This window comes from Meles meles, chromosome 20, assembly GCF_922984935.1.
Source record: "Meles meles chromosome 20, mMelMel3.1 paternal haplotype, whole genome shotgun sequence".
In the NCBI taxonomy this organism is placed as follows: Eukaryota; Metazoa; Chordata; class Mammalia; order Carnivora; family Mustelidae; genus Meles; species Meles meles.
Window position 1 is genome coordinate 20,250,373 of NC_060085.1, and position 27,625 is coordinate 20,277,997.

General features: G+C 55.7%; 1 protein-coding gene across 2 annotated transcripts; it reads left to right on the forward strand.

Moving 5' to 3' along the window:
- Nucleotides 1-445: 445 nt before the first annotated feature.
- MAPKAPK3 (MAPK activated protein kinase 3) lies at nucleotides 446-27,351 on the forward strand. 2 transcript variants are annotated; one of them, XM_045991676.1, is made up of 11 exons: nucleotides 446-581; nucleotides 852-1,128; nucleotides 18,936-19,075; nucleotides 20,088-20,152; nucleotides 20,618-20,697; nucleotides 22,549-22,672; nucleotides 23,873-23,948; nucleotides 24,257-24,381; nucleotides 24,831-24,916; nucleotides 25,187-25,267; nucleotides 25,915-27,351. In XM_045991676.1, the coding sequence occupies exons 2-11, from the start codon at nucleotides 904-906 to the stop codon at nucleotides 26,065-26,067; spliced, it is 1,155 nt and encodes a 384-aa protein (XP_045847632.1). In that variant the 5' UTR covers nucleotides 446-581; nucleotides 852-903; the 3' UTR covers nucleotides 26,068-27,351. The 2 variants fall into 2 exon arrangements, with proteins under 2 accessions (XP_045847632.1, XP_045847633.1); XM_045991677.1 differs by having other exon boundaries at nucleotides 25,110-25,267; nucleotides 25,915-26,057.
- The last annotated feature ends 274 nt before the right edge of the window (nucleotides 27,352-27,625 follow it).

Sequence of the window (27,625 nt, forward strand, 5' to 3'; positions counted from 1 at the left end):
GGGACTGGAAGGGTGCGAATCACAACGAAATGTTATTTCACTTGTCCTGATGGCAAAAATTAAGACTTTAGGTACGCTGACGGTGGGTCACCACTAAGGAAGTCGCAGGCCTTACAAGCCTCGCTGGAGGGCCCTCTGCAGAGTACAGAAAAGACGCCCGACTCAAGTGGCTTCCTGAGGCTCCGAGAGAAACAAGACTTCCTGCACTGTCACTTCCTAGGCCGCTGGTAAACTCCGGGGCTCACACAGGCCTCGCGGGTGTCTGGAGAACCAAGGAGGTGTAGGCCCTCTTGGAGAAGCCACGCCCCCTATTCTGTCCGGGCTCAGGGGAGGGGCCCGCCGGGGCCTCCCTCCCAGCCCCGTCCTGCCAGGGCTGGCCTGGCCCTTTAAGGCTGACTGAGCCCGCTCCAAGTCCGGGACGCACCGGGGGGGGGGGGGGGGGGGGGCAGGGGAGCGGTCACGTGGGCGGTCGCTGGCGGGACTCGGCTCTAGGAGCTCTCGGCCGCGGGTTCCCGGGACTGGGGTCCCTGCCCCTCACCGGCGCCAGCCAAGCACTCTGCTGTCAGGGACGGCCTCGTCAGGTACGCCCTCGTAGGGCTCCCTCCACCTTCCGCTCCCAGAACCTCGCAGCCACTTGGTGCCCAGACCCTTCCCCTCTTGACAGGTGTCGGGCGGGACTCGCTAGTGCCTGGTTGCGCGACCACCGCCCCCTGCCTCGAGGACGTACTCTCGGACAGTTCGCTTCCGACTCCCCGCTCTGTCTGCTGCCCGCAGCCCAGCCAGAATCGGGGGCTCCGGCTGGGGTGTACCGGAGGAGTCTGAACGGAACTCATTCTTCCCTTTTCCCCCAGGTGGCCCTGGACGCGCCAGGCTGGGGTCGCCTCTGAGCGCCCCTCGGGGGCCATGGATGGCGAGACAGCAGAGGAGCAGGGGGGTCCTGTGCCCCCGCAAGGTGCACCCTGCGGACCTGGCTCTGCGGGCGCTCCTGCCGTCGGGGGGCGGCGGGAGCCCAAGAAGTATGCGGTGACCGATGACTACCAGTTGTCCAAGCAGGTGCTGGGCCTGGGTGTGAACGGCAAGGTGCTGGAGTGCTTCCACAGGCGCACTGGGCAGAAGTGTGCCCTGAAGGTCAGTGACCCCTCACTGCTCCGTGGGCGACCTGGGAGGCCCAACAGCAGAGGCTTGTGGGTGCACCGTATGATCAGTCTCTCCTTTCATTCTTACACTCCCCTGTGAAGTCAAGCTCCTGGTCCTCCTTGCTTTACAGACAGGGAAAACAAGGCCTAGCCTAGCTAAGCTGGGGGTGTCTCAGAAAGCAAGGGGTGGAGTCAGTAGGGGTAGAATCTGTTGGACCCGGAAACAGGGAAGGAGTGGTTCCTGACTCTGGGGTTATGGCTGGGCCTATGTGTTCTGGCCAAAGGCGGGAAGCCCTCACTCAGCTTGGTTGTTCCTTCCATGAGAAGCTCTTCTTTTTTTCATGAGAAGCTCTTCTGACTGGAATGGAACTGAGTTTCCTTCTGCCTAAGGCTGAGTTCCCACCGAGGCTTTGGTGGGGGGTGCTTTTTCTTGTGGCCCCTGACTGCCCCCGATGGAGTGATGGGTGGGAGCCTCCCAGCGCTCGCTGGTGGGCAGGGATAGGACCCATCACACCTGTGAGCAAGAGGTTACTGATGGGCTCCAGCTGAGTCACCGGCCCAGTTTTGAAAAGGGTAGGTCCTGCTCCAAGCCTGACTCACCCTGGTTCCTGGGCAGAGGGCAGGTCAGCCATCTATCTGTGTCACACCATAGGCTCCCTGGAGGCCAAGAACTCTCTGATACAAGGGGAATCCAGGGAGTTCTGGGGGTGGCTGATGTAGCCACATAGTTCTGGCTTAAGTCATTTAGTTCTGGGCCGAGGACCTACCCCCTACCCAGAATGCTCTGAATCTGTGGTCACTGGGAACCTGACTCAACTGTAATTGGTGCCAGTGGCCACCTGGATGGGTAGATTGTGGCAAAGAAAGTGGCTCCTGGACATTAGAACACAACAAAGGATCTTCTCCTTTTACAGACATTGCAATTATGAGCCTGAGAGCAGGGTTCTGCAGATGTGGCTCTAATCTCTGGCCTGCATTTGCCAGCTCCATGACCTTGTACTAGGTCCAGGACTCTGGAAATCAGGTTTCTGGCTCTGTTCAGGGGAAAAGATAAGGAGCTGATGTGAACTTGGGAGGAGACGATGCCTGTAGAGTAACTGGTACTGGGCCTGGTGCAGTCCTGGAGAGGTTACAGGACTTATTTAGGTCATAGTGTCTGCAAGTATCTGAGCAGGGACCTGGGTCCAACTCCCTGTGTCTTTTCTAGGGGCACTAGGGCTGATGGGATGGGTCTGGAGGAGGCTCCGGGCTGGGCTGGTGAGGCTGAGTCTCAGATACGGCTTCTTCACCTACTAACCCTACTAACTCTGACTCCTCCAGGGGAAAACTGGCTCTTCTTGGGGGGTGAGTCTCTACCCTTTCCCTCAGCACCATCTCCCTGCTCTCACCTCTGTGGGTCAGGGGCAGTCTGGGTAGATAGACAAGGGGCCGAATGAAGCCAGAGAACCTCTTCTTACTACCAAGGCTTTGGCCCTGTGAGCCAGACCTGAGCTCTGACCAGCCTCTGTGGTGTTCCAGATGCTGTGAGCCAGGCAGGGATGGAATGAGAGGCCAGAGATCTGGGACCCAGACAACACCAGCTTTAAGCAGGCCTGGGTCTAGGCCCTTCTCCATGGGTGCTGTGTCTGACAATTGACTTGGGGACACTTCTGACTGCAACGGTTTCTAAAACACCTCCTCTTGAATCTAGGACTTCAGTGCTTTCTCTGTTCTAGACTGGGAATAGGGCAGGCCTCGAACAAATCCCCCTGCTATACCCCTTTAGGCTTGATGGGTGAGTGTGGCTAGGGCTACTGCCTTGGGACCTTCAGGAGCTGGCCTCTAGGAGGACATGGATTAGATGTGGCTCCCACTCCAACATCTTCCTTGACTTGCCCCCAGTCCCCCTCTAGAGAGTGAGTTTGGAAGTTTCTGCCATCTGGCAAGTCTTTACCATCTTCCAAGATGGCACTAACGTCGCTTCTGAAACATCGTACCTGTCCTGTGAGTGGTGGCTCCAGCCTCGAGGAGGAGGGGCATGGCATTTTTCTGCTTAGCCCCTGAGCCCTGCCATCTCTGCCCTTCTTGGTGATACAGGCCTAGGTGGTACAGGACAGGACAAGTGCCTGTCCTCTTGGCCCTGTTGCTCAAGATGGCAGAGTGCTTAGCCCAAAGTCCGGAATGTAGCAGGCACGCCTAAAACAGGAAAAGTTGTGGTCAGTGTCCCCATAGCTGTTACTGTTCTCCAGGGGCCCTGGAGGGAAGGCTCCTCCCCGGGGTGCTGGGCCTCTTCCCCTCAGCCCCTTCCACTGTCGTGGTCCATCTTGGCCTTGCTCCCACTCAGTGGCTCCCTCCCAAGGCCAGCTTCTGCTTCTGCGGTCATTCCACCCTCCGTTCCACCCTCAGCACTTGCTGCTGACCCCTTGGCAGGACCTAGTGGGGACTGCCTGCCAGGTATGGGGGGCAGGAGGCTGCCTCCTACTGACATCTTGTGCCCACTCCTAGGTCTGACTGATGAGTTGGTACCCCTCAGGTTCACTTCTAGCTGGGTACAACCCTGCATATCTGTCCCCCATTAGTCACCCCACCACATCTGAGACACAATCCCTCAGTCCTTATCATGTGTATGAAAACTGTGACTTGGAGTCAGTGGTCGGAAACCATGTAGCTTGACTGGGATGACAGACTGTAGCAGAGGCCAGGTTTCCTCCCCTCCCGACTTCCTGCCCAGCCCACTTGGGGTCCTCTCCCACAGTCACTCCTGCCTGCGGCACTTAGACAAATAAACAATAAAAAATTAAATAAATAAATAAAAAATAAATAAATAAAATAAATTAAAAAACAATAAGAGTTTCTGAGAGGACAGAGAGGGTTCTGCACGTGGGGAAAGCGGAGTCTTCTTTCCCATCCCTGCTCTCTGGACTCTGGGGCTCCAGACCCTCCTCTCTGACCACTGGAGTATGTTGGAGGCCCCCGAGGCTCCTCGTGCCTTCCTCTACTCTTCTTCATCAGATGGAGTGGAGTGGTGGGGTGCTGGAGCCCAGGCAGGGGAGCTGCCCCAGGGCTCCATGGGTGCGGCCTGCCTGCCAAAGCTGGCGCTGGTGAGCCAGAGTGGAGGCTGGGTGGGGCTGCCAGGCAGGCCAGGTACTTTCTCATTTGGCAGCTGCCACCCCCTCACCTGCCATCTCCAGACTGGTCAGATCAGCCTGGGCGGGGCCATCTGTTACCGAGTCAACAACTTGGGAAGCGTGTGGTTGGGTGGGCAGCGCTGCCAGCCCTGTCTGATGGAGTCCCCCCAGGAGGGGTTTCACTGTACCCAGCCTCCTCCCTGGGCCGTCCCTCTTCTGGAAGGAAAGAATTGGGGGAGCTCATGGGCTTCCATGCTGCTGGAACCTGCTGAACTCTCAGGGTTGGGCCATTGGCTGTTTAAACAAAGATCCTAGGAAGGGCATCAAGCCCTAAAGAATGCCAGTAGCGGAGTTTGGAGCAGAGATTGGTTGTTTTGAGCTGCTTCATACCTGCCCAGCTGGCCTTGCTCACAGGTTTAGAAGCTGTGCTCGGAGCCTGCACCTCTGCTGGGGATCCCCTCTGCTGGGAGAGCCAGAATCTTTCCAGCCTCTCCAGGACCTGATGCCGTCCCTTCAGGCTTCAGGCCTTGCTGCTGTGGATTCTGATATTCTCATAGACGGCTAACAGTTTTCCAGACTGTTCTGTCCGGCAGGCCCCGTTCCCAGTGCATGATACGTGTTCTCTTACCTAATTCCTGTCATTCCCATTTTGTGGTTACTGTCGCTGACATTCAATAAGGTCAGCGACTTGCCCACCATGCACAGCTGAAGAGTGGTGGGGCTGTGATGGGACCCTCGGCGTCTGATACCAGAGTCTTTGTATTTAAGTCACCCCATGCCTCATGCTAGTTTATGGGGACAGGGAAAGGTCTCTAAGACTAGGGCCCTGGAAAGGTCCTGGCGTCCTCCTGCATGGCTTCGCTGGGAGCCCGAGTGGCACTGCTCACATCTCTCTCTCTGCCCAGCTCTCCTCGCTGTGCAGGCTCTGCCCGTGAGCGGACACGTGGTCCCAAAGGCCAGCACGCAAGGGACATGATGGCTCTGGGGCTGTCTCGGAGAGGTTGTGTGGTTCCTCTCGAGCCTCCTGAGTCTCAGACAAGCCCAGCCCAGCAGCGTCCAGACTGCCACAGGCAGGAAGTGAGGTCGGTGAGTGGGCGAGAGGAAACCGTGTCTGGGCTGGGCCACCCAGGGGAGACTTCCTGGAAGAGACTGCCAGCTTTAATCCAGGCCTCTGGTCTGAAAGGATGTGGATGACAAAGGAGGGCACAGGGTATGTGTGACAGCATGCCTGGTGTAGACCGCTCGGCACCTGCCGCAGAGTTCTGCTTCCCCACTTCCAGCCGAGGGTCCTGATCAGACGTGGTGCATCTCAGTGGGATAGGCGGCCAGGCCCTGACAGACGCTGGGAGCCATAGAGGGACTATGTGGAAGAAGATGCCTTTATACAGGGCCTTGAAAAAAGGTCAGCGACTCGCCCCTGTCATTCTCCCTCAGCTCCGGTTCATACCGCACCCCCAGGGACCTCTGTCTGTCTTTGGTGTCCTCCCTCACTAAGCGGGCAGAAATCCTCCTTCCTTCTCCCGAAACTTTCTTTCCTAATGTTGCCAGAACCCTCTTGGAGCACTGTTGTTCAGGGTCCTCTAGAGGCTTCTGGGTCTCCTGCGCTGTCATTTAGTTCAGGTCGTGTGTGAAGGGCCTGGTTTCTGTTGACAACAGAAGTCTGTTATGTCTCTGCTGAGGTCTGTTACATCTTGGGGAAGCCATTTCCCTACTTGGATCCCTCATCTTTTTCTCCAAGGGCCTCCTTAGGATATCATCATGGGACACCCCTGGGAGGGGGCAGCAGGTGGAGCATCGGCTTTGTGGTCCCCTCACCTCCTTTGGTTCCAGCCTGGTGACTGACTGCTGGGTGTCCAAAGGTGATGGTCACCAGGCAAGAGTTGAAGACAACGACCCTCCCTAGGTTTGGTAAGAGTGTGCCCCACCCCCCACCCCCCACAATATGTGTGGGTTTGCTGCTCTCGGGGCAGAAGAACATGGCTCCCACCGGCTCCTGTGTTTCTTCCAGGAGAATTTTGGTTCTGTTATGCCTTGTTCCTGTCTGCATGAGATCTTTTGTGTTCCCACATGAGAGGCTGTCTGAGTGCTTTTTTTCTTGGTGGCACGTTATTGACCTTTCTGAGGATTCCCTTGGGCTCTTGTGCACTTGGGGAAGCCAGGCCCTTGTGGGGTGAGAAAGAATAGTGTGAAAAAGAATTTTGGGTCCTGAACTCCTCCTACCCTCCCACCCTTTTGGAACTAAGTAGATTAGGCCCTGCGTAATTGTGAATAAAATTCTATTGCTAGGAACCATGGGGGTTTTGCTTAGAGCAGGAGAATAAGAAAAGGAGGCTGCTGGTTTTGGGGAACAAGGAGCCTCAGGAGGCCTTTTCAGCACTGGACAGGCCAGAGACACTGAGAATATTGATTTTGGATTTTCTTGCAGTTTTGGTGTTAGGATTGCCGTTTTCTTTAGGCTAGGGCTTTTGTCCTCGCTGCTTTCTCTTTATAACGCTTTCTATTCTTCTTAGCTCCTTTTTGCTTTCATTTCTTCTTTTCCCTCTCTGTTTCCCTTGCTGTCACTTAGTTCCTCCCCTCTGTGGCCTTGTTACTCTCTGCCTCAGGAGTTTCAGGCTTAATGGGCCACTTCTCTGCAGCCCGCAGGCCAAGGGCAGACAGCAGATAGATGGAGGCTAGTCAGGTGCTGGGGATTCATGCTAGTCACCCTGAAAGTCTCCCCAGACAGGGTAGGGTAGGTGTCGGACAGAAAGGAGGAGCTTCTGGCTGTACCCACACCACTCACAGCGTCCCCTCCTGCTGCCGGCCTTGACCAGTTGCCGGTAGCCTTGGCAGCCAATACAGTGGCGTCAGGAACATTTGGGCCAAGCTTGTAACCCGAGGAGTCCCCTGTGGAGTGCAGGAAGTCAGCTTCAGCGGCGGCCTCCGTGTTGGGTCTCCTTTTATGGCTCAGTGGTCTGAGACTCTTGCTCGGGACAACAGTGTGAGATCAGGAGCACTGTGACTCCCAAGGATTCTCTGGCTGAGACTGAGGCTGAGGAGAGAAGGGGCTGGGGTCAGAGCCAGTGGGAGGAACCTGTGGAGGGACTGGGAGGCGTTGAACATGAGGTACAACCTCTCTCTGCTCTAGGGGACAATATTGCATGTGAGCTTCCTTGCACTGGCTGGGACGAGCCCTCCAGAGCACCTGACTCTCTAGCCCACACTCTGCACCTGACCCCGTCACCTGGGACACTCAAGGCTATTTTTGGGGGTGTGATGGGCCAGGGCCTGGACCTGCCACACTTCATCACCGCATTCCTGAGGGTTCAGCCTCCAACAAGGGACTCACAACTTGCTCTGTAGATGCTCCCCCAACACAAACAAGCCCCCTTCTCAGGGTATGGCAGAGGGATAGGCTGGTAGCCTCCACGCTGTCTGGCAGGCAGTGGCACTTGGGGCAGAACTTGGGTGTGGGGGTGGGGATAAGAGCACCCACTTATCCCTTGAGTGCTTCCTCTATGCTGAACCCAGACACAGAAAAATCTAAGAATGGGTTGTATCACTCCCAGGTCCTGGATGGGGACACTGAGATTCCGGAAGGCACAGATACGCCTCAGGGCAGACTGTCTGGCCTGTGTGGCAGGTCAAATTGTGGCTCTCAGCCATCCCTGGGATGCCAGACCTCTCTCCCAGGCCACAGTCTCCCCATCTGTAAGATTAGGGGCTGGGCACTCTGCTGGGTGCCAATTGTGGGCATTGCCAGAGAGGTAAGTAGGGGTGCAAGTAGATGGGCATGTGGAGACTGGCTAGAGGGGGCCCCAAGATGCCTCTCCGAAGCTGGCTGGTAACTGGTGTCACCAGGGGGACAGTCAGCTGTGAGACTCCACCAGCAAGGTCTGTGTTCTGCTATGGACAGGAGCTCTGGGGTTAGGACTTAAGTTGGAAGACCCCTTTCCACTGTACTCCATTGCCCAGTCAAAGCCTTTCATCAGGCTAGGCCTATACCAAGGCGCATCTTTACCTGAGGAAGGACTGAGAGAATGGGGATGGGTCACCATTGCCTGTTGCTGTGGCAGGAGCATCCCTCAGTGTGGCCAGACCACTACCCTGGTCTCTCAGAGGAGGACTTCCCCTTCTTCATGGCTATGGCTCCATGGCATAATCCAAGACCAAGAAGTTTTCCCAGGAGTTGGAACCCTCAGAGTCCTCGGGCAGAAGAGAAGCAAGAAAGGGAGAGCAGCCAGGGGCTTGTGGAGGTTGGAAGCCCCTCTGGGAGGAGCCTGAGTTAGGCTGTGGCTGCCTGTGCTCACCCAAGCCTGTGTGGGGAGCTGCAGGGACATGGATGGAGCCAAGGGAAGTGGGAGAGATGCCAGCAGATATGATGTTGGCTGTTGGCTTCAGAAAGAGCAGGTCTGGGGAGTGGGGGTGTGGACAGAAGGTTCCCTAGGGTCTCTGCACTATGCCTCCAGGAATAGTCCAGTCTGTCTCCCCTCTCCCCACCCCAACACACACATTTATTCCTTCGTTATCCTCGTGACACCTGCTCCAGGGGGACAGAGACTAGCCGTCACTCTTCTTAGAGCTAGAGGGTGTTGGCTCTCCTATTACTACGGCCAGCCAGGGGCATGGCCTGCTGGGTGACTCAGCAGGGGTCCCCTGGGCATAGCCTCACTTGCCCTAGTCACCCTCTGCTTAGGGAAGGTGGCCGCTACCCTCTGTAGCCCCGCTGGCTATGTGGGCATCCCTGTGGCACAACTGGCCATTTGGGGGCACAGACCGTGGCTGAAGTGGGGGTCTCTTCACCAGAAGGGACCGTTAAAGGGACATTGCTTCTGAGATGAGAATAAAACCCTTGTGTTTGCTGAAATTTTCTAGTCTTAGTGTGAAAATGTCCTATTTTTATACTGTCATAGGAGAAATAGAACCAGGGTAATGTTTCACCAATAATGTAGCTGATTTTGACAGAAAAATGCTTTTTTCCTCTACGAAGTTTAAAGCAGGATAATAGAACCTGGACCCTCACAAGCCCCTGAGTGGCCTCTCCTCAAATAGCCCTCTCAGAAGGTTCTGGGTGGAGTGCTGGGATCTGGTACCTGCCTTGGGCAAAGGGAGTTCTGGTCCTGCCACTTACTCCGGGTGTAATTTCTGAGAGAGAGAGAGGATGTTGTAGCTCTCCCTGGGCCTCTTTCCCCTCCTGTGAAGTAGATACTGACAGTCCCAGACCTGCCTGTCCTCCCGTCCTCATTGCCTTGTGTGAGGAGACTGCACACCCATTTCCACAGATGGGGAGCTGGAGCTCAGGGAGGTTAAGGGATTGGCCCGGAGTCACCACACACTTTGCAGAAAGGGCTATTGCTCAAAAGAATGTTTGGGCCAGCTGAGGGGGATAAAGGCAGCTGCTGCCTGAGAGAGTCGAGTTGTACCCCTCTTCTAGTCTGCCAAGCTGAGAGCTGAGCTAGTTCCCTGGCTTGGGTCCCCAGGGAACCTTGGTCCCCCCAACCCACCCCACCCCAGGATCCCTCCCCGGAGATCAGCCATCTCACCCTCTCACCACACTGGAGGGTCTGTCCCTTCCTCACTGGGCCTTTTACAGCAAACCAGGCTCTGTAGACTCTTGATTCTTCGTCCATTTTTGCAAAGCCAGGTCCAGTACTGCCCGTCTCAGGGTTTGAGACTTTTTCCTGTGACCTGCTGGTTTGCACGGGGTCTGTCTCCCCTTGGTCCCAGAGGCTGCATCTGGATTGCCCCATTTCTGGAGGTGAAGAGTATGGGGCCACCTCAGGGCAGACCCAGGGGAATCCTGGAGCCAAGTGAACCTCAAGGCCCATTTCCACTCTGTACGTACTTGGTGCGGTGTTAATCTGAGTTCTCTCTGTGTTCTCGTTCCATCCTCATGGCCACCTGGGGACATGTTTACTGTCACTGCTCCCATTTTCCAGATGGGACCAGTGAGGCTCAGAGAGGTTGATGGCCTGCCCAAAGCTAGAGGCAAGTGGAAGAGGGAAGTCCAGATCTGTCTGACTTGGAGTCCTGTGCTCACAGCTGGTCCTTCATAGTACATGGTCTCTGGCCAGGGACACTAGGACCCGTGGGCCTGCCCCAACTAGCACTTATGTTCCTGCTGTCCCCCTCCCTCCCTGCCTTGGAGCCCAGCTCAGCTCCCTCTTTCTGGAAGTATTCTGCCCCTCTCCCACCCATCTCTAGCCCTCCCCAGACCTGGCACTTCTGCCTTTGTTTCCAGGTCATCTGTGGCTTGTGGGAAACATAAACTGAGGCTACCAAAATTTAGCAAATTGAAGGAGTCTTGTGTTCCTGAGACTTGACAATTTCCACACATGTGTTGGATCTGCTTCGACAGAGCTCACTGTGAAGACAGTTGGCACGCAGCCTCCGCCATCCTCTCCTCTCCCAGGACTGTGGTGGGAGGTGGTCAGGGAGACTCCAAGCCTATCAGCCCCCACCCCCCACTCTACTCCCTGCCATCAGGTGCTCTGGTCTTGGCCCGGAAGGGGCTTTTTGGGGGCTCCTCTTCCTCCTGGGCCCCCTTGGCTGGGCTTACCTGTCTTGTCTGCTCTGTGAGAAAAGCAGCTGTCTGCCAAGTCCCGACTCTCAGTGCCCAGCTGTGTGACTTTGGGCAAGGTACTTAACCTGCATACTATCCTTGCTCCCATTTTCCAGATAGGACCAGTGAGGCTCAGAGAGCCACATTTTCTCCAGAGTTAAAAGGATGACACTGGTTCTTCTCAGGGTATGGTGAACACTGAATGAAGTGGCACCTGTGGTCAAATGCCGGGGCCAACACCCCACTGGCCGAGCACCAGGGAGGGACAGCTGCCATGAAGGAGAGGCTAAAACGGATCTGCTCCTATCGGTCCCTGAGCATCCAGCTGGGGCCTGGGTGGTTGGGGTCAGTGGTGTCCCGTGAGCTGACCTCCCTGGAACTTAGCCTCTGAGGAGGAGAGGCAAATGGACAGGGCGAGCCAGAGGACAGACTACCGCCAGAACTTAATGAAGTGAGGTCTGATCTGGCACGAGGCCAACTAATCCATAGCTGCAAAACTGGTTCCATTAGCTCCTTTAATGAGCTACGAAAGCCGGGGAAATGAGTCTGTGTGAGAACAGTGGCACATGTCTGAGGCTCTAATTCGAAACCATGGTGAAAATGTTAGATTTGACACTGCCAGCGGCGCTCCAAGGAGCAGCGGCATCCTGGGGTGGGGTGGTGCTTTGGGGAGGTGAGCCTGGCTCTGGCTTTCTAAGAAGAAGACCTGAATCCTGAACTTGAGGTCAACCTGTACCCCTGAGGCTGTGGCCTCTGGTCTGAGTGGGCAGAGAGGCACGTGGGACTCAGGGGCCGGCCAGGAGACCAGGGTGAAGTGTGTTAGAAGCCCTCACTGGTGCTAGCAGCACAAGGCAGGCGTGGTCTCAGCAACTGGCTATAAAATGAATTTAGCTATTCTGGTGGTTTGTGTCTTTCATAAAATCAGGGCTTTGTCTAATGGGAAAAATAATGCCAAATAATCAGAACTGGGAGCCAGAAGGGACCTTAGACATGACGGAGCTGAATGCTCTTGTCAAGGAGGGAGGGTGGTAGGCTCAAAGTGCTTTTTCTTCCCCAGATTCTCTCTGTGGAGAATAGAGGTTTCCCCACAATGAACAAAATGGGAGTCAAAGACCTGTATTTCCCTATACCATTCCATTCAGTTCTGCTGCCCGAGTGTTTGGCATTGACTGTGATGCGGTGGATAGTCCAGAAAGGCAGTTCTTCAGTGTTCTGGTCTGCCCTTGCTGGAGGCCGGGGTGAGACCCCCCTAGTAGGAGAAGAGGTATTGTGGGGGGATATACCGGTCCTTCTGCCTCTCTTATCTCTGTACTCTGGCCCAGAACAAAGCTGGAATCCCCAGAAAGTAGAGGGTCTGGTGAGGTTCTGTCCAGCTCCCGGCGGGTGTGCCAGGCTGCGATGCCATGCGCCGGCCTCAGTCTTTAGGAAGGAATTTATGGGTTCATGTGAATCTTTCTGTATCTTGCAAAATTATTATTGAAGACATTGTCAGAATGTTATACTTTTCCCTCATGTTAGGTCTGATGCTAAATCTCTTTAATAATTTGGTCTTGGGCGCCTGGGTGGCTCAGTGGTTTAAGCCGCTGCCTTCGGTTCAGGTCATGATCTCAGGGTCCTGGGATCGAGTCCCGCATCGGGCTCTCTGCTCGGCAGGGAGCCTGCTTCCCTCTCACTCTCTGCCTGTCTCTCTGCCTACTTGTGATCTCTCTCTGTCCAATAAATAAATAAAAATCTTAAAAAAAAAAGATTTAATAAAAAAAAATAATTTGGTCTTGAGGGGCACCTGGGTGGCTTAGTTGTTTAAGTGTCTGCCTTCAGCTCAGGTCATGATCTCAGGGTGCTGGGATCAAGTCCTGCATCTGCCTCCTTGCTCAGTGGGGAGCCTGCTACTTCCTGTCCCTCCACCGCTCCCCCTGCTTGTGTTCTCTATCTCACTCACTCTTCCTCTCAAATAGATAAATAAATAAATAAAATCTTAAAAAAAAAAAGAATTTGGTTGTGGAAAAAGTTCAACAAATGTCTGTGCCTCTCTTCCTGGAAATGATAAAAGCAGCAGAGCCTATCTGGTTTCCTTCTTTGCCAAGACTCTCAGGAAGCTCAGAATCAAAAGATGTCCTCAGTTATTAGTTACAAGTTTACATGGGTTTCTGGTATGTTTTATTTTTCTCTGTATTCTATTTTTTTTAAAGACTTTATTTGTTTATTTGACAGAGAGAGATCACAAGTAGGCAGAGAGGCAGGCAGAGAGAGAGAGGGAAGCAGGCTCCTTATTGAGCAGAGAGCCTGATGCGGGACTCGATCCCAGGACCCTGAGATCATGACCTGAGCCGAAGGCAGAGGCTTAACCCACTGAGCCACCCAGGCACCCTTTTTCTCTGTATTCTAAAGAGAATCGGACGTTTCTTGTTTTAGTCATGCTTTCGGATTATAAAATGCCTGAACTCTTGTTGTCAATGAGTAGAGCAATGGAAATAATGGGACTTCGAGTGGCACACTGGGCAGCGAGAGCATCCGGATGTCTGGTCTCCAGGAGGTTCTCTCTGCTGTAAGGATGAGTCTCTCGGGCTGTGGGTTGTCATGAAATCCGGAGTTAGTATTTCTTAATTTGTTAGTGCCTCACTGGCGGGAGAGATTGCAAGCCAGCTCTCTTCCCCCGGAAGGAGTGGGTGTTCCCACAGAGGCCACGGAGCAGCTTAGCCCCGGCTGTGGGTTAATTGGCTGGGAGTGTGGAGGTTGGGTGAGGGGAGGCTGCCTGTCCAGGCTGGTGGCCTGGGGGCTCCTGTGTGTGAGACAGATGGAGAGACTGAACGCTTTTTACTTGAGAAGAGCCCGGCCCTGAGGTTAGCTAGATTTGGACACTAGATATGTGGGTGAGTGTAAGTGTCTGGGTAGGTGGGATTATCTGGGACTGAAGTAGGGTGTTGGGGGCTTGTCCCAAAGTTGTGTCCTCACAGAGCTGCTACAGACATCCCAGTTCCATCTGATGCCCTAGGAGAGCAGACAGAGTACTTTCACAGCTCTGGGCCATGTGAGGTGATGTGGAAGACAGGGCCCCAATGGGAGAGGAGATCTGAATTGAGGGGTTTGGGCTTGGCCAAGGTGGTCACAGGGTGAGTAGTGGCAGCAAGACCCCAGTCTTTCTTGGGTGCCTCTCCGTGCCCAGTACTCTGGTGGGCACTTCAGAGAGAGAGAGAGAAAATAGTGGATGAATAAATGGACAGATGGATGGGTCCCACTCTCCGGGGGTTCAGAGTCACTATTGCAGGGGCTGGAGACACACATGCCCATGGCCCTACTTGCACGCATGTCCCCTCCCTCATGCTCCCTATACCCATGTACCCCTAGGGATACACCCCTATACATGCCTGTATCCATATTCCCGTGCAACCCCCCCACCCCTGTGCACTGGCCCCCATGCACACATTCATTTCAGAGCAAGCTTCCTGAGGCCTATAAGCAGTAGATTTGGTCGGTGCCTCCCCCTCCTCTCATTTCCCCTCAGGGAGGGGTTGTCTGGACACTCTCTCAAAAGTCCCTTCTCCCTGTTCAGCCTTGCCACACTCCAACCTGGTGGCCCCCGGGCAGTGACTTCATCCTCCTGAATCTCTCTTCTCAGTCTGTAAATTGGGGTTGCCAGCCACACCCTGCTCGTCTCACAGGGCGGCACCAGCATTCCCAGGAGATAAGGGGAGAGTGTGTTTTGTAAATTGCAAATTGTTTTCCAGTCCAATGTTGCTCTCCTTCCCAGCTCCTGAACTCGGGAGCTCCTCCACCCACACGGGAAGCCTGTCCTTGGCTGGGACAGGATGCAGCGTGGGGATGGGTGAGGAGGGGGCCTGGCTAGTCCTGAAGCTCCCACTCCACCTGAGGCTGCTGGGACCTCAACCTTCATTGGGGTCCAATGTCTGGTGGGGGTTGGCAGGGGTCTCGGCCATTTGGCTGTAGGCTCTGGGGGCAGCTTGGAGAATTTGGCAAAGGAGAGTAGGGAGAAGGGAGAGGTCGAAACCACTTAGTCAAAGCCCGAGGCTAGAGCAGTGTCATTTGTTCAAGGAAATGTCATCTCAGATCTGATGCTCATCTAACTTCAGTGGGGCCCACACTTCAAGTATGGCCAGGAGCCCCACCCTTAGGAGAAAGCCAGGATTCTGCCTCATGGGTGTGTGGGTGTCTGCCGGGCGCTTGGGGGAGCTGCCCAGGAGCCATCACAGACCCACAGCTTTGGTGGACCCCTGGGGGGCCCAGGGGACATGGGGTGGGAGTGAGGTAAGCCTGGGGTCTGCCAAACTGGCTGGTCAGAAGCCTACGCCATCTTCTTTTCTTCCCCACTGTGACTGGGGACCACGTGGTCCCCACTGGGTTCAGGCCTTTACACATGTGTCCATGGAGCCTCAGGGGCTGCTCCCTGGGGGTGGTGGTGGGGGAGGGGGTTTACTGTAGTTGCTTTGCAAGGAGCCCCTGACCAGAGGTTTCCTTTCTCTCAATCTAGCCCAAGTGCTGTAGCTCAACTTTAGAGAAACAGAGGCCCCGAGAGGCAAAGGAACCACCAAAGTTCACGCTGAGAGTCAGAGTAGAACCAGAGCCTTCTATCTCCTAGCCCTGTGCTCATTTCCATGCCTGCGAAAATGAGGCTCTTGCTTGGGGACATCTTTTATGAAGGGTTGTGTGGACTCACATACCTGCATGAATGAAGCCAACAAATTACCATTTACAGCAATGGCCTCGTGGGCCGGAGCAGTCAGGATGGGCTCCTTGGAAGAGGAGGTAAAGTCTGGTTTACCAGGGAGGGTGAGTAAGGCACAGTGGGGAGCAAATTTGGCCAGATTGTCATGTCTCTCATTGTTGAACCTTCCGGGGTCTTCCTCAGTTTAATCTTATTCTGTCCTCATGATGGGTTGTGAGGGTTTCTTCCTCTTAACCCCACTTCATAGATTTGTTCTGTAAATGAACATGAGCCATTACATGAGCCGGTGCCCTGTGTCAGGGCCTGAACCCCCATTACCGTGATCCAGGGATGACCAGGCAGGCTGGCCGTGCCCTTGTGGGCCCACAGTCTGCTAAGGGAGGCGGCCTGGTGCCGGCCTGGCTGGGGAACCAGACATGTGGTCTGGGACCAGTTACCTCCCCTCGTTGTGCCTCCATTTCTCAGCTAAGGAATAAGAATAATGAAGCCCCTTTCTCCTAATATTTATAAAGTGCTCAGAACAGAGCCAGGCACATTGAAAAGTGCAATATCTATAAGCATGTGTTTGTTTAAAGAGTTATCAAAGGAACAAGCTAATTGTAGGTTATGAGCTGCACAGGAGGGAGGTAAAAAGGGCGATGACGCGGGAGCTCGCTGGGAAGCTGGAAGTGTTTCTGTCTTGGGGGGGGTATGGCTCATGGGGGGCGGTGCAGCTGTCAAAACTCCCTGAGCTGGACTCTTGAGACCTGTGCATTTTACTGTGTGTGGAGAGTACCTCAATGAACAACACATACATATTTATAAGAAGAAAAGGTGAAGGGAGAACGAGGGATCCTTGAGGTCCTCTTTTGGCAGGGTGGTCAGGGAGGGCTTCTGAGAGGAGGCGATGTTGGGGGGACTCCTGGAAGAGGAGAAGGCGCTGGCTATGAGGAAGGCAGAGGAGGAAACTGAGGCTCAAGGAGGTTTGGGGCCACACTCAGGGACAAGCTGAGGGATCAAGAGTGACGGCCCAGGAGGTTCCGTGGCAGCTGGGCCTGGGTGGGCCGGGTCCTGGACTCTGGCGTCCGTGTTCTCCCCTGCAGAGAGGCCAGTGGGGGCATTTACTGTGTTTTCTGGGGGCAGCCTTCTCCCCACCCCAAGCCTGTTCTCAAGCCCTTGACACTCAGAAAAGGCCCATTTTAATCCGTGTGGGAAATGGGTTCCTAAATATGGACTGAGTGGGGTGGGAGGTAGTCCGAGGCCCCATCTCGGGCACCTCCCCCTGCTCCTCCACCCCAGCAAAGCACAGGGTGCAGGCCCAGGCCCTGAGCCCTGTGGGCCCCTCTTTGGCGGTCCCCTCCCCTCCTCCTCTCCCTCCCACACCTTCCTTCTAGCACCTTGCCCATCCCCCCACCCTTTGTTCAGGAGCAGGCCAGCCCTCCTTGGATTGCCCTAAAGCTGCTTTCAGCCTGGGGGGAGGTAGAGAGGCAAAAACCCTAGGGGAAGGTGTTGGGAGGACTTTCCAGAGGAGGAGACATCTGAACTGAGCCCAGAAGTTTCCTCAAAAAGAGGGAGTTGACCTGATGGAGAAGGAGAAGGGCAAGAGTGTCTGTGGCATAGGCAGAGTGACGGCTGTTCGGGTCAGCAAGTACGTCCTTCTGACCAGAATGGAAAGGGTTGGGGGCCAAGGGTAGCAGGCAGTGAGAGGAAGGCAGGCCCGAATGCCAGGGGAGAAGGTGGCTGTTATTTGGAGGAACGGGCATGGGGATTTAAAGGGTGGGGGCAGGAATAGGTGGGGCTGGGGACCCCACTGGGAGGTTTCCAGCTGTGTGCTTGCGATTTTACCAGAGGAGAAAGAGGACCTTGGTATAGGGGTGAGATACGAGGAGCAGGGCAGAGTGAGGAGGGGGTCCAGGAGCCAGCCTGGAGACCCCTACAGGACACGGTCAAGTCAGGCCAGCGTGGGGAGGAGATGGGTGGGGGCAGGGATCCACACAGGAAAGAGTGCAGAGGAGACAGAGTGGGGGTAGGGGAGGATGGCGCATCTTGGGTCCGGTGGCTAGAGACTGGGCTAACCCTGGCTGGAGCCACCTCAACACAGTGGGGCTGAGCTGATGTGGTGAGTGGGGGTGACCGAGCCCCCGCCGCCAGTGCCGTCAGCAAGAAGCTGGAGCTCGGGAGCTGTGTGGGCACGGAGCTGAGGATGTTCCGGGAGGCAGAGGCAGCGTGAGCAAGGGACTCATGGTTTCCAGGCGGGGAGTCTGTCCGCAGCAGCCTCTATGTGCACCCCCATCCTGAAATGCTTGATGGAGCAGGGACCCCAAAACTGGTGGAGGGACTTGCCTACGTTCTTGCACACCCAGGCTAGGGTCAAGGTGAGCAGCTCTAGAGATGGAGGAATAGCCATGGTGCAGCAGATGCGAGAACCTTCTGCCTTCCTCTGTGCCTCAGTCTGCCCTTGCCTAGGGAGCTTGATCCCAGAGTCTGCCCCACTCAGAGCCCTGGTAGAGGGGAAACCATCCCACAGAGGAGGAGATGAAGGCCAGGAAAGGCCCTGGGTCCTGTGGGTGCTGAGGGAGATGAAGCTGTTCTGAGCCTGAGGCTTGAGTTCTGACCCTGGTCCATAGCCCTGAGCAACTCGGAAATAAATGGGGCGGGGTCTCAGGTGAGCAGCCCTGTGTGCCAGGATGGCTGGTCGGCCTCTCCGGGCTCTCCGCCTTCTGGATCACCTCACCATGCAGGCTGACTTCTCCTCCCCCACACCTCCTCCAAACAGGACCACTCCAGGGCCTTGCCCATTTCTGGTGACTGGCCTTCTGGCTGGCAGCCGTAGCCTAGGGCTGAGTTAACCTGAGCAGGGATCCTGTTGTCTGGCCATGCACCACGTGCCTTGCCGTGATGCATCCTCTGGGGATGACTCCGTTAGGAATCCATTTTACGGAGTTGTGGGCTGAGGCTTGGAGCTGGGAATGTTTGCCTGAGGTCACACTGAGTCACTGGAGGGATTCAGTCCCAAACCCAGGCCTCACCAGACCAGGCTGGCCCTTCCTTCAGCTAGGGTCCCTCCTGCCCTTGGACTCTACCTTTGGGTCTACAACTCTGCCATCCCCTTGGGAAAAGGCAGTTCCGGGGATGTGTGGCCCCTGGCCTGGGGTCTCCTATCTGATGTGTGAGTCTACAAAGCCCATCAACTAACTGCTGCTTGGCTTGCAGCCCTCACGAAGAGGCAGGGCTTCTCTCAGCGGCCTCTGAGCCTTTCCAAGCTGTCAGCCACCTCCCGAGGCCTTCTTGTGGTCATTGGACCACAACTCAGGGAGATCTGTATTTGAATCCTCATTCTGCCATTCATAAGCTGGGTGACCATGGGCAGGTCACAGGCCTCTCTGAGCTTCCCTATTCCAGTCTGCAAAGTGAAGGCAGTGGTACTCTCTGGGTGGCTGCTGGGGAGGTGGGCTATGTGCCTGACACTTTCTGTGCCTACCTGCCCTCAGCTCCTGTATGACAGCCCCAAGGCCCGGCAGGAGGTGGACCACCACTGGCAGGCCTCTGGCGGCCCTCACATTGTGCAGATCCTGGACGTGTACGAGAACTTGCATCACAACAAGCGCTGTCTCCTCATCGTCATGGAGTGGTACGCTGGCCCGTCCTGCTTCAGTGCCTCGTCGGTATTCCCATGGCCCCTGGGCTCCATTCTTCTATGGCCCCTCTCTGCTCTTAAGATAGCAGCCCCAGGAGGCACCCCAGCCCCTGAGGAGTAACGGAGGGGTGGGTGCAGGCTGTTCCCACCAGGGTGGGAAGGGAACTATGGGGGCTCCAGGATGGCCTCCATGGGTGTGATCTCACTCTGTGAGGAGGGGCAAGAAGAGTAGTCAGAGAAGGCAACTGGAAGACTGAGTGTGTGGGTACGGGGGATGTGGGAGGAGCGGGACACACACAGTCACCTCTGCTTTCTCCTTCCTACCTGGGTTTGGGCTTCCATGGTCCCAGGAGACCACAGGTAATCCAGGAGCCAGTGGCCTCTTCTACTTTGGGCTTCTCCCAACAGCACTGAGGCTCAGCCCCAGCCTTCCTCAGACACTGGGTTTCGTGTCTGGACCTTGAGATCCTCCCCATCTACCTTTAAGTGCCCCCTCATCCTATAGGTTAGCTAGGTTAGCAACTCTCGAGTCAGATTTGGGGTTCAGATCCTGGCTCTGCCACCCACTCGCTGTGTGATTTGGGGTAGCTCTTAACCTCTCTGAGTTTCTGTAACTGGCATGTGAAATGTGGAGGAAGATGTTTATGTGGTACTCGCCCTGTACCCAACTCCATTCTCAGTGCTCCTCACATCCTGCTTACTCAGTTTGCATAACTCTGTGACGTTGGTGCCATAAATCCCATTTTACAAGAGAGGAAGTGGAGGCACAGAGAGGTAAAGGGACCAGGCCCGGGTCACAGAGCACTGTAGGTGTTCAGAAAGCAGTGATAATGATGATGATTGACATTTCCTCCCTTCCTTGAGGGAACTGAGACTTGGACGAGAGTTGGGCTGCTCTAGGCTCAGCCAGGTGGAGGCAGGCCCAAGCTCTGGGCCCGTGATTCAGGGCAGCGGTAGGCTGACACCTGATTCAGGGGGCCCTGCTTCTAGTGACTTTCTCTTCCAGCATGGAAGGTGGTGAGCTCTTCAGTCGGATTCAGGAGCGTGGCGACCAGGCCTTCACTGAGAGAGGTATGTGCATGCAGCAGGACAATGGGGAGCATTCGGACAGAGGCGAGCTGCACAGAATTGCTGTGCAATGCTGGGCAAGGTCCTGCTCCTCTCTATGCCTCAGTCTCCCTTGCTAAACAAGAGAGGGTGGGACAGAGTGTCCAAAGAGTTCTATGAGTTTGTAACACATTGTCAGAGATGAACTGTCCATGGCCTTGGGATGGGGGCTTCAAAGCCCTCTAGGTGTCAACCGGCACCTGAGCTGGGAAGAGATAGCCCAGGCCCGAGGAAAGAGGTCCAGGTGGGTTGCGGCATCCCCAGGGGGAATTAGGATGACTGGGGTGGGTGTAGAGTATGGGCATCCTGGGTAGATGGACTGCTATCACCATCTTGTGTTTTCTGGGGGCATCGTCGGAAGTCACATGGGTGGAAGCCCCAGGTGCCCGACCTTTGCCTCGTACCACCGGCCCTCCTCTGTGTCTGCAGAAGCTGCAGAGATCATGCGGGATATCGGCACTGCCATCCAGTTCTTGCACAGCCAGAACATTGCCCACCGAGATGTCAAGGTGAGGCTCTTGGCTGAGGGACCAGAGAAGGGAGTGCATAACCCCCAATGGCTCCCAGCACCCACTAGATGGAGGCAAGTTGCCTTGATCGTCATTCAGGGCCTCTGTCCCCGAGCCCAGACTGCTCTCCTCAGCCACTTCTTCCATGGTTCCAGCATACTCATCCTGCTCTAGCCAGATGGGTCTCCTTGTATCTTTCAAACACTGTGTAATCCCAATAGGCTTTAGGATAACTGAGTGCCTACCTCAAGCCAGTAGACCCTGACAAACATCTTGTTTAATCCTCTCATAACCCTGTTGGATTGGTTACCCATTTTACAGATGAGGAGAACAAGTCTCAAAGAGATTGTTATCGTGCCTAAGTTGGCGCAGGTGCCACACTGGTGATCATTCATTTATTCTTTCAGCAAGGATTTTTTTATTTTAAAGATTTGTTTATTTGAGAGGGAGAGTGAGGGTAGGGGCAGAGGGAGAGAATCCTTGAAGCCAGCCCCGGTGAGTGTAGGGCCAGCCCACGAGCCCAAGATCACCAACTCAGATGAAACTGAGAATCAGATGCTGAACTGACTAAGCCACCCAGGGGCCCCCAATGCCAGCATTTGAAGGGAAAGAAGCCATTAGCTGGGAGGCAAGGAGGAACAAGTGGAGGTCATCCCAGTTCCTGGGCCTGCCTGCCCTTTCAGTGGATGGGCTTCAGACATGTTCTGGAGGCTCAGCTCTCCAAATGTCCTATCCAGGGGGGACTGGGTCCTCGAGGTCATCAGGATCAGATGGGCAAAATGCAAACCATGAGAGACAGCCCCACATGCATACACAGACACGTGCCAGCCACTGTCAGAGCAGAGTCCTGAGCCCTGCATGTCCTGAGCCCTCTGCCCCAGGCCTAGAGCATTGCCCTGAGGCCTGTTTCATCCTGAGACTGGGCCGAGAGGAGCTCGGGGACCAGCGGTAGCATCAGGTTCCTCTTCTGGCTGAGTACCGCCAGCCCACTTATTCTTTGATTCTGGATACGCGTGGAGCCATGACAGACTCACCTTCTGAACCCTAGCTTTATTTTGGCTCTGGCTTCCTTTTTTTCCCAAGGAGAGAACAGTCTTCTGTAGAGGTGACTCCCTTGTGGAGACTAAACGTGCTTTCCTGTTTTCATCCCAATCCAAGGTCAGAGTATCTCAAATAGAACCAGAGAAAGGGCTTTCATTGGCTCCAAACTGGAACTCCATCTAACACCCTGTCTTTCTACCCCAGCTCTGCTTGAGGGTCCCCTCCTTTCCTCCATGGCCCTAGGTCCTACGCATTCATTAAGAACCAGCTTTAGGGCTGCCTCCTCCATGCAGACCTCCTCCCTACCCTCTTCCCTCAGGCCTCTCTGTGCTCTGCAGCCAGGAAGACTGCCCCTGTGCAGCTCCTGGGGCCCGAGGCGGGGGCCTTCTCTCCGAGAGCCTCAGGCAGGCTGTCCTGCTGGCTTGTTCTAGATTGGGTACCAGACGAGTGCTTGGGGACATGAGAGCCTACCTTGCCCTGGAACCCTCATTTTTGTATGTCACGGAAACATTACCAACTCAGGCTCCAAAATTCCTACCCCTGGGCTGTCTGTGGCCCTTGGCTCTTCACAGCTTTGGCTGAACACCTGCCTCTGTTCCCCTTCTGCGAAAGGAGGAAACACCTCCCAGTCACCTTGGTCTTTTCCATATTTGACCCATACTGTTGGAGACCAAGGCCCGGGTCTTCATGAGATGGAGCTGGCTCCTCCTGAATTGGTTGAGGTGAAGGAAGTCTGCCTGAAGGTCCTCTAGGGTCCCTAACCCCACCTGGCGCCTAACTCCAGACTCATGCTTTATCTTCCTGGCCCAGCCCGAAAACCTGCTCTACACGTCTAAGGAGAAAGATGCAGTACTCAAGCTCACCGACTTTGGCTTTGCCAAAGAGACCACCCAAAATGCCCTGCAGACACCCTGCTATACTCCCTATTACGTGGGTGAGTCCTTGGGATGTGGTTTGTATGTCCCTGCCGCTACCAGACCCTGCTGTGGAGTGGGGCAGCCCCGGGAAGTTGCAGAAGCCAAAGGGTTAAAGCCGAGTAAGGAGGGAGGGAAGGATCCTGTCTTCGTGGAGGCGGTGACGTGGGGGGCCGGAGGCTGCAAAAATATTCTCCCAAACTTCAGCTTCTGCTTTTGAAAATAGATCCAGGAAAATTCTTGCTGTGGCCTGTGAGCTGAATGACATCACAGTAGCTCTAAATATATACGTGATAAAAGGCTGCCATCAGCTTGGGACGGAGCCCAACCGTGGTTGTTTTTCTCCAGTTTTTATCTTTCTGGGATTCATATTCAGAAAGTAGGCAGGACTTTGCGATTACATTGGAAGGATACAAGGCACCAGGCCCTTGTCTCAAGGGAGAGGGTCCCCTAGGCCAGGGCAGGGATTGGACTTGGGGGTGTCACCTACTCAGGCTTCCTTGGAGAAGCTCCCTGCTCCCTTGCGAGTGGGCAGCCCAGATCTAGAAAAGCCCCTGCTGAAGGTGCTCCTTACCCAAGAGAGGGGATGACTCCTGTTACAGAGGGCTCTTTCCCCTCAGGGGGTGCCTTCTAAGAGATCTGCTTAAGGAGTGGGGAGCCCCAAGACAGCTGAAATGGTATCCTGTAGGCCAGTACGTGTTTTGCAGTATTTTGGCTTAGAAATCTTCTGGTCTACCCATCTCATTGCACAGGGGGGAGGAACAAGGCCCCATGGGATGGTAGCCACGTTGGAAGTAAAAACCGGAGCCTGGCCCCTGGCCTTTCCTTGCCTGTCGCCTAGGCTGTACATTCAGGGAGACAAGGGACACAGGGCCGCTGGGGAGCAGAGGCCCTCTTGCCTGTGGCAGGACCTCACCTAATCCCAGATTGACCTTCTCTCCGTTTCCTCCCTCACCAAGGCCAATATTGGCCCAAAGAAGCTAGGAGGCTATCATTCGTTATAGCCCAGCCTAAAAGCGGGTTTATTTTTTTCTGCGAGCTCTTTTTCCTCCCCCAACTTCACACACATGCTGCCTTCCCAGAAGGTGCCAGACACCAGTCTGCTTTGCCCCACCCCCCAACCCTGGCACCTGCTCCCCACCTTGCTCAGGCTTCAGGCTCCTGTCTGGGCTCCAAGACCCTTGGCGCTGAGCGCCCTCTTGTGCCCTCTGCCCTGGTAGCTCCTGAGGTCTTGGGTCCAGAGAAGTATGACAAGTCGTGTGACATGTGGTCCCTGGGCGTCATCATGTACATCCTGTGAGTACCACCCATCCCCTGGGACCCTCAGTACCACTTCTGCCCCCTCCCCCAACCCTTGTGAGGGGCTTGAGTGGGTCATTCTTCACGCAGGCTGCCTTTCCCCTCTGGTCACCCCTCCTTCAGGTGGCCTCAAGGTCTCTCCTTGCCAAGGGCAGATGGCAGTCCTAGGAGGAGCCCAGAGTCCAGAGGGCTGGTCTTCTGGCCAAGGTGGTTGCCTGTCTTCCCAGTCAGGGATTCGGGAGGAGAATGGGTTCACCCCGCTGCTGCCCTCATACCTGTGCCGAATGACCTCCACTCTCTCCCAGCCTCTGTGGCTTCCCGCCTTTCTACTCCAACACGGGCCAGGCCATCTCCCCGGGGATGAAGAGGAGGATCCGCCTGGGCCAGTACGGCTTCCCCAATCCTGAATGGTCGGAGGTTTCTGAAGATGGTGAGTGAAACTCTTCCCCAGCTTGCTCTGCCGGACCCCATTAGCCTTCATTCTGGGAAATACCATGTTGGTGTCAAAGCAGCCTATTTTCAAATCCTGGGTGTGTGACATCCCACCTCCCGTATCCCAGCTGTGTGACCCTAGGCAAGTCACCCAAACTTTCTGAGCCTCAGTTTCTGTATCTGCTAAATGGGCTCAAAACTTGCCTCCTCAAAACTTCTTCTGACTCCTCTCCCTTATTAATATTTTCCCCTTGGGGACCACAGACAAATTTGCCCTGTATCCATTCTCTATGTCTGCTTAACGAGTTGCCCCAACTCATGGTGACTTAGAACAAGAAACAGTTACTAGCTCACTGTTTCTGTGGGTTAGGAATTCGGGACCCTGGGCAGAACTGGGGCAACTGGCTCTGAGGAGCTCTGCAACTGCCCCACTCCCTCTCTTCCCAGCCAAGCAGCTGATCCGCCTCCTGCTGAAGACAGACCCCACCGAGAGGTTGACCATCACACAGTTCATGAACCATCCCTGGATCAACGTGAGTGCCTCCTTGTCCTGTGGCAGGCAGCGTGGCAAGCTGGAGCGGGGCTGTGGGCAGGGGGGTTACGGCTCCTGGGGCTCTGGGGCAGGCCACAGATGTGCTGCAGGACCCTGCCGAGAGCCTAGCTTTGCCCCTACTCCAATGGGGCTCTTTCACCTCCCTGAGCCTTGCTTCCCATATCTGAGACCAGGAGAGAGGGGATGGAGGCGGGGAGCCAGTGCTGCCGCAGGTGCCTGTTCTGATCCGTGGATTTGGGGCTCCTTCCAGCAATCAATGGTGGTGCCACAGACCCCCCTCCACACTGCCCGCGTGCTGCAAGAGGATAGAGACCACTGGGATGAGGTCAAGGTGGGTGGATGCTGTCTCAGTCTCCCAGGGTTTTGGGAAAAGGGACTCCAGGGTGGTGGTTCCTGAGAGCCTGGGTCATCAGCCCCTTCCCCGGGGCCAGAACCTGAGGTGTCACTGGCTGCCCAGGGATCCAGCTGGGGCACTCAGAGCACAGGGCTGTACTACCACACTCACGGGGTGCTCCTGGCTCACTGGGGCTTGGTGGAGGGTGCTTAGTGAAGGAAGGGGCTTTGGCCATAACCCCCTTACAATCTACATTTGGGAGGGTGGTCAGCCTGGTTTGAGCCTGGGGCAGCAGTTCAGAACCCCAGGGCACCCTGGGCACAATCTTTGGGCTTCAGTGCCCTGGATGTGCCACCAGAGGGTGTCCCCTGCGGGTCTGTCGTTCTTAGCAGGTGACATTGGTCCAGGTCCCTGTCCTCCTTACCCCTGGTGTGGTCGCAGGGAGTCACTGTACTCTCTGTGCCTTGGTGGGTAAGCTCAGTGTCTACTGCGAAGGACCACAGTGTGGGTTAGGTGACACAAGGGGATGGATCAGGCAACAGAGGCTGTCATTGTCCTCGTGGACATGAGTAAGGGGCTGGAGGCAGGTGGGCGATGGCTCCTGAGGCCAGTCCATCCTGACCTCCGTGGACATCTGTCATCAGGAGGAGATGACCAGTGCCCTGGCAACCATGCGAGTGGACTACGACCAGGTGCAGATCAAGGACCTGAAGACCTCTAACAACCGGCTGCTCAACAAGCGGAGGAAGAAGCAGGCAGGGGGCTCCTCAGTCTCACAGGGCTGCAACAACCAGTAGCCCACAGGGCCTCCCATGAGGGCCGGGGAGGAGCCAGCCTTTCAGCCTGGGGCCCAGACCAAGCGTGCTGAGGCCCTGACCCAGAGGGCCCAGGGTCATTTTTTTTTTTTTAACAAAATGATCATGTTGCCGTGTTTCAATTTGTCACTTAGAACTTCAGGACAGGAGCCCGCTACTCCAAACCTCCTTGGAGGGGGCCCAGAGCCTGGGAGTTAGGGAGCCATCTGTTTCAGCAGCAGCGCCTGTGGTCGGAGTGGCCCAGGGGATATGTGGCTCTGTTGGGCTCGCTGGGGCACGGCTTTAGACTTCTAGGCCATGGCAGTGGCGGCCATGGTGGTGGGCTTCCCTCGGCCCTTGGAGACACCCCACTGTCAGCTGGGCAGATGGGCCAGGCCTTGGGAAAGGCATCTGGCCATTGGTTGCCATGGTGACCAGGGACTGACTTGTCTGTGAATGCTGATTGAGAGCAAGGGAGGGAGAAAGGGCAACTGAGGGTCTGCCTCTGTGGCCTTGGGGAGGCTAGTCTCCCTCACACTGCTTGACCCTCTCAGACTTTCTCCCTTTGGTTTCCTGAGGGAGGCCGCAGGGTCAGTCTGCCTGCCTCGCTGGGTGGTCCAGCCCTATCTTGCTGCAACCCCGTCCCCTGGGGTCCCTGGAGTGCCTTCCCTGCAGAGTCCCTGGGCCTAGTGATCCTGTTACTACCCCTTACCCAAAGAGTGGCCTCTCATCTCAGGGGAGGGGGGAGGCATTTTTAACCCTCTTCTACTTTGGAAAGTGTCTCTGTGACGAAAGCCAGTATGGGTCTCCTGCCCCTACCCATTCACTGGTTCCCAGGCAGGAAAGCTTATCTGTGACGGTTCACCCTCTGCCTCGTCCTGGTTGACTGTAGGGGCTACCTCCTCAGGTACTTTTGTGAGAGTGGATGGCTGGGGGAAGGACCCAGGGGCTCCCCATGAGTCAGGGGTCTCTTTCTACGCTCTCGGTCAGACCCGAGGCAGTGGAGGCCTGCTGAGTGATGCACAGACGGTCTGGTCCTGGGTCCCCGCTTCAGCCTGAGTGGGAACAGAGAGGACCCCTTCCTTGCTGGTCCAGGCTTACCCAGTCCCATGCTGCCCAGGGTAGCATTAGGGTTCTTGGTACCTGATAATGGGCCTGACAAGTGCCTGACACCCAGCCTGGTTCCTGACCTGTCTCTCACTGGCTGGGAAGCCCTAGCCCACGTCAGAGAGGAAAACACTGCTGGGTTTTACATCTAGACAGTAATAAACACCATTTTGGCATTTTCTTCTGGTTCCTGGGTTTCTCTGTCTACATGAGTGGACAAAAATGGCCCAAGGGCAGCTTGTCACACCTACTTGTGGACCCCCCGACTTTGGTCCTAGTAAACATGCCAGGCTGGCTCCAGGGCCACTGTGGCCCTACTGGGAGTGGAAAGGTCAGAGGAGCAGAGGAATGGCAGCTGCCTTATGCCACCAGCTATGGGGCGCCCAGTGCCCTGTGTGTGTGACACCCTCCCCCGGGCCCTGCGTGCTCCAGCGTCTGCCCACAGTGGCCACCC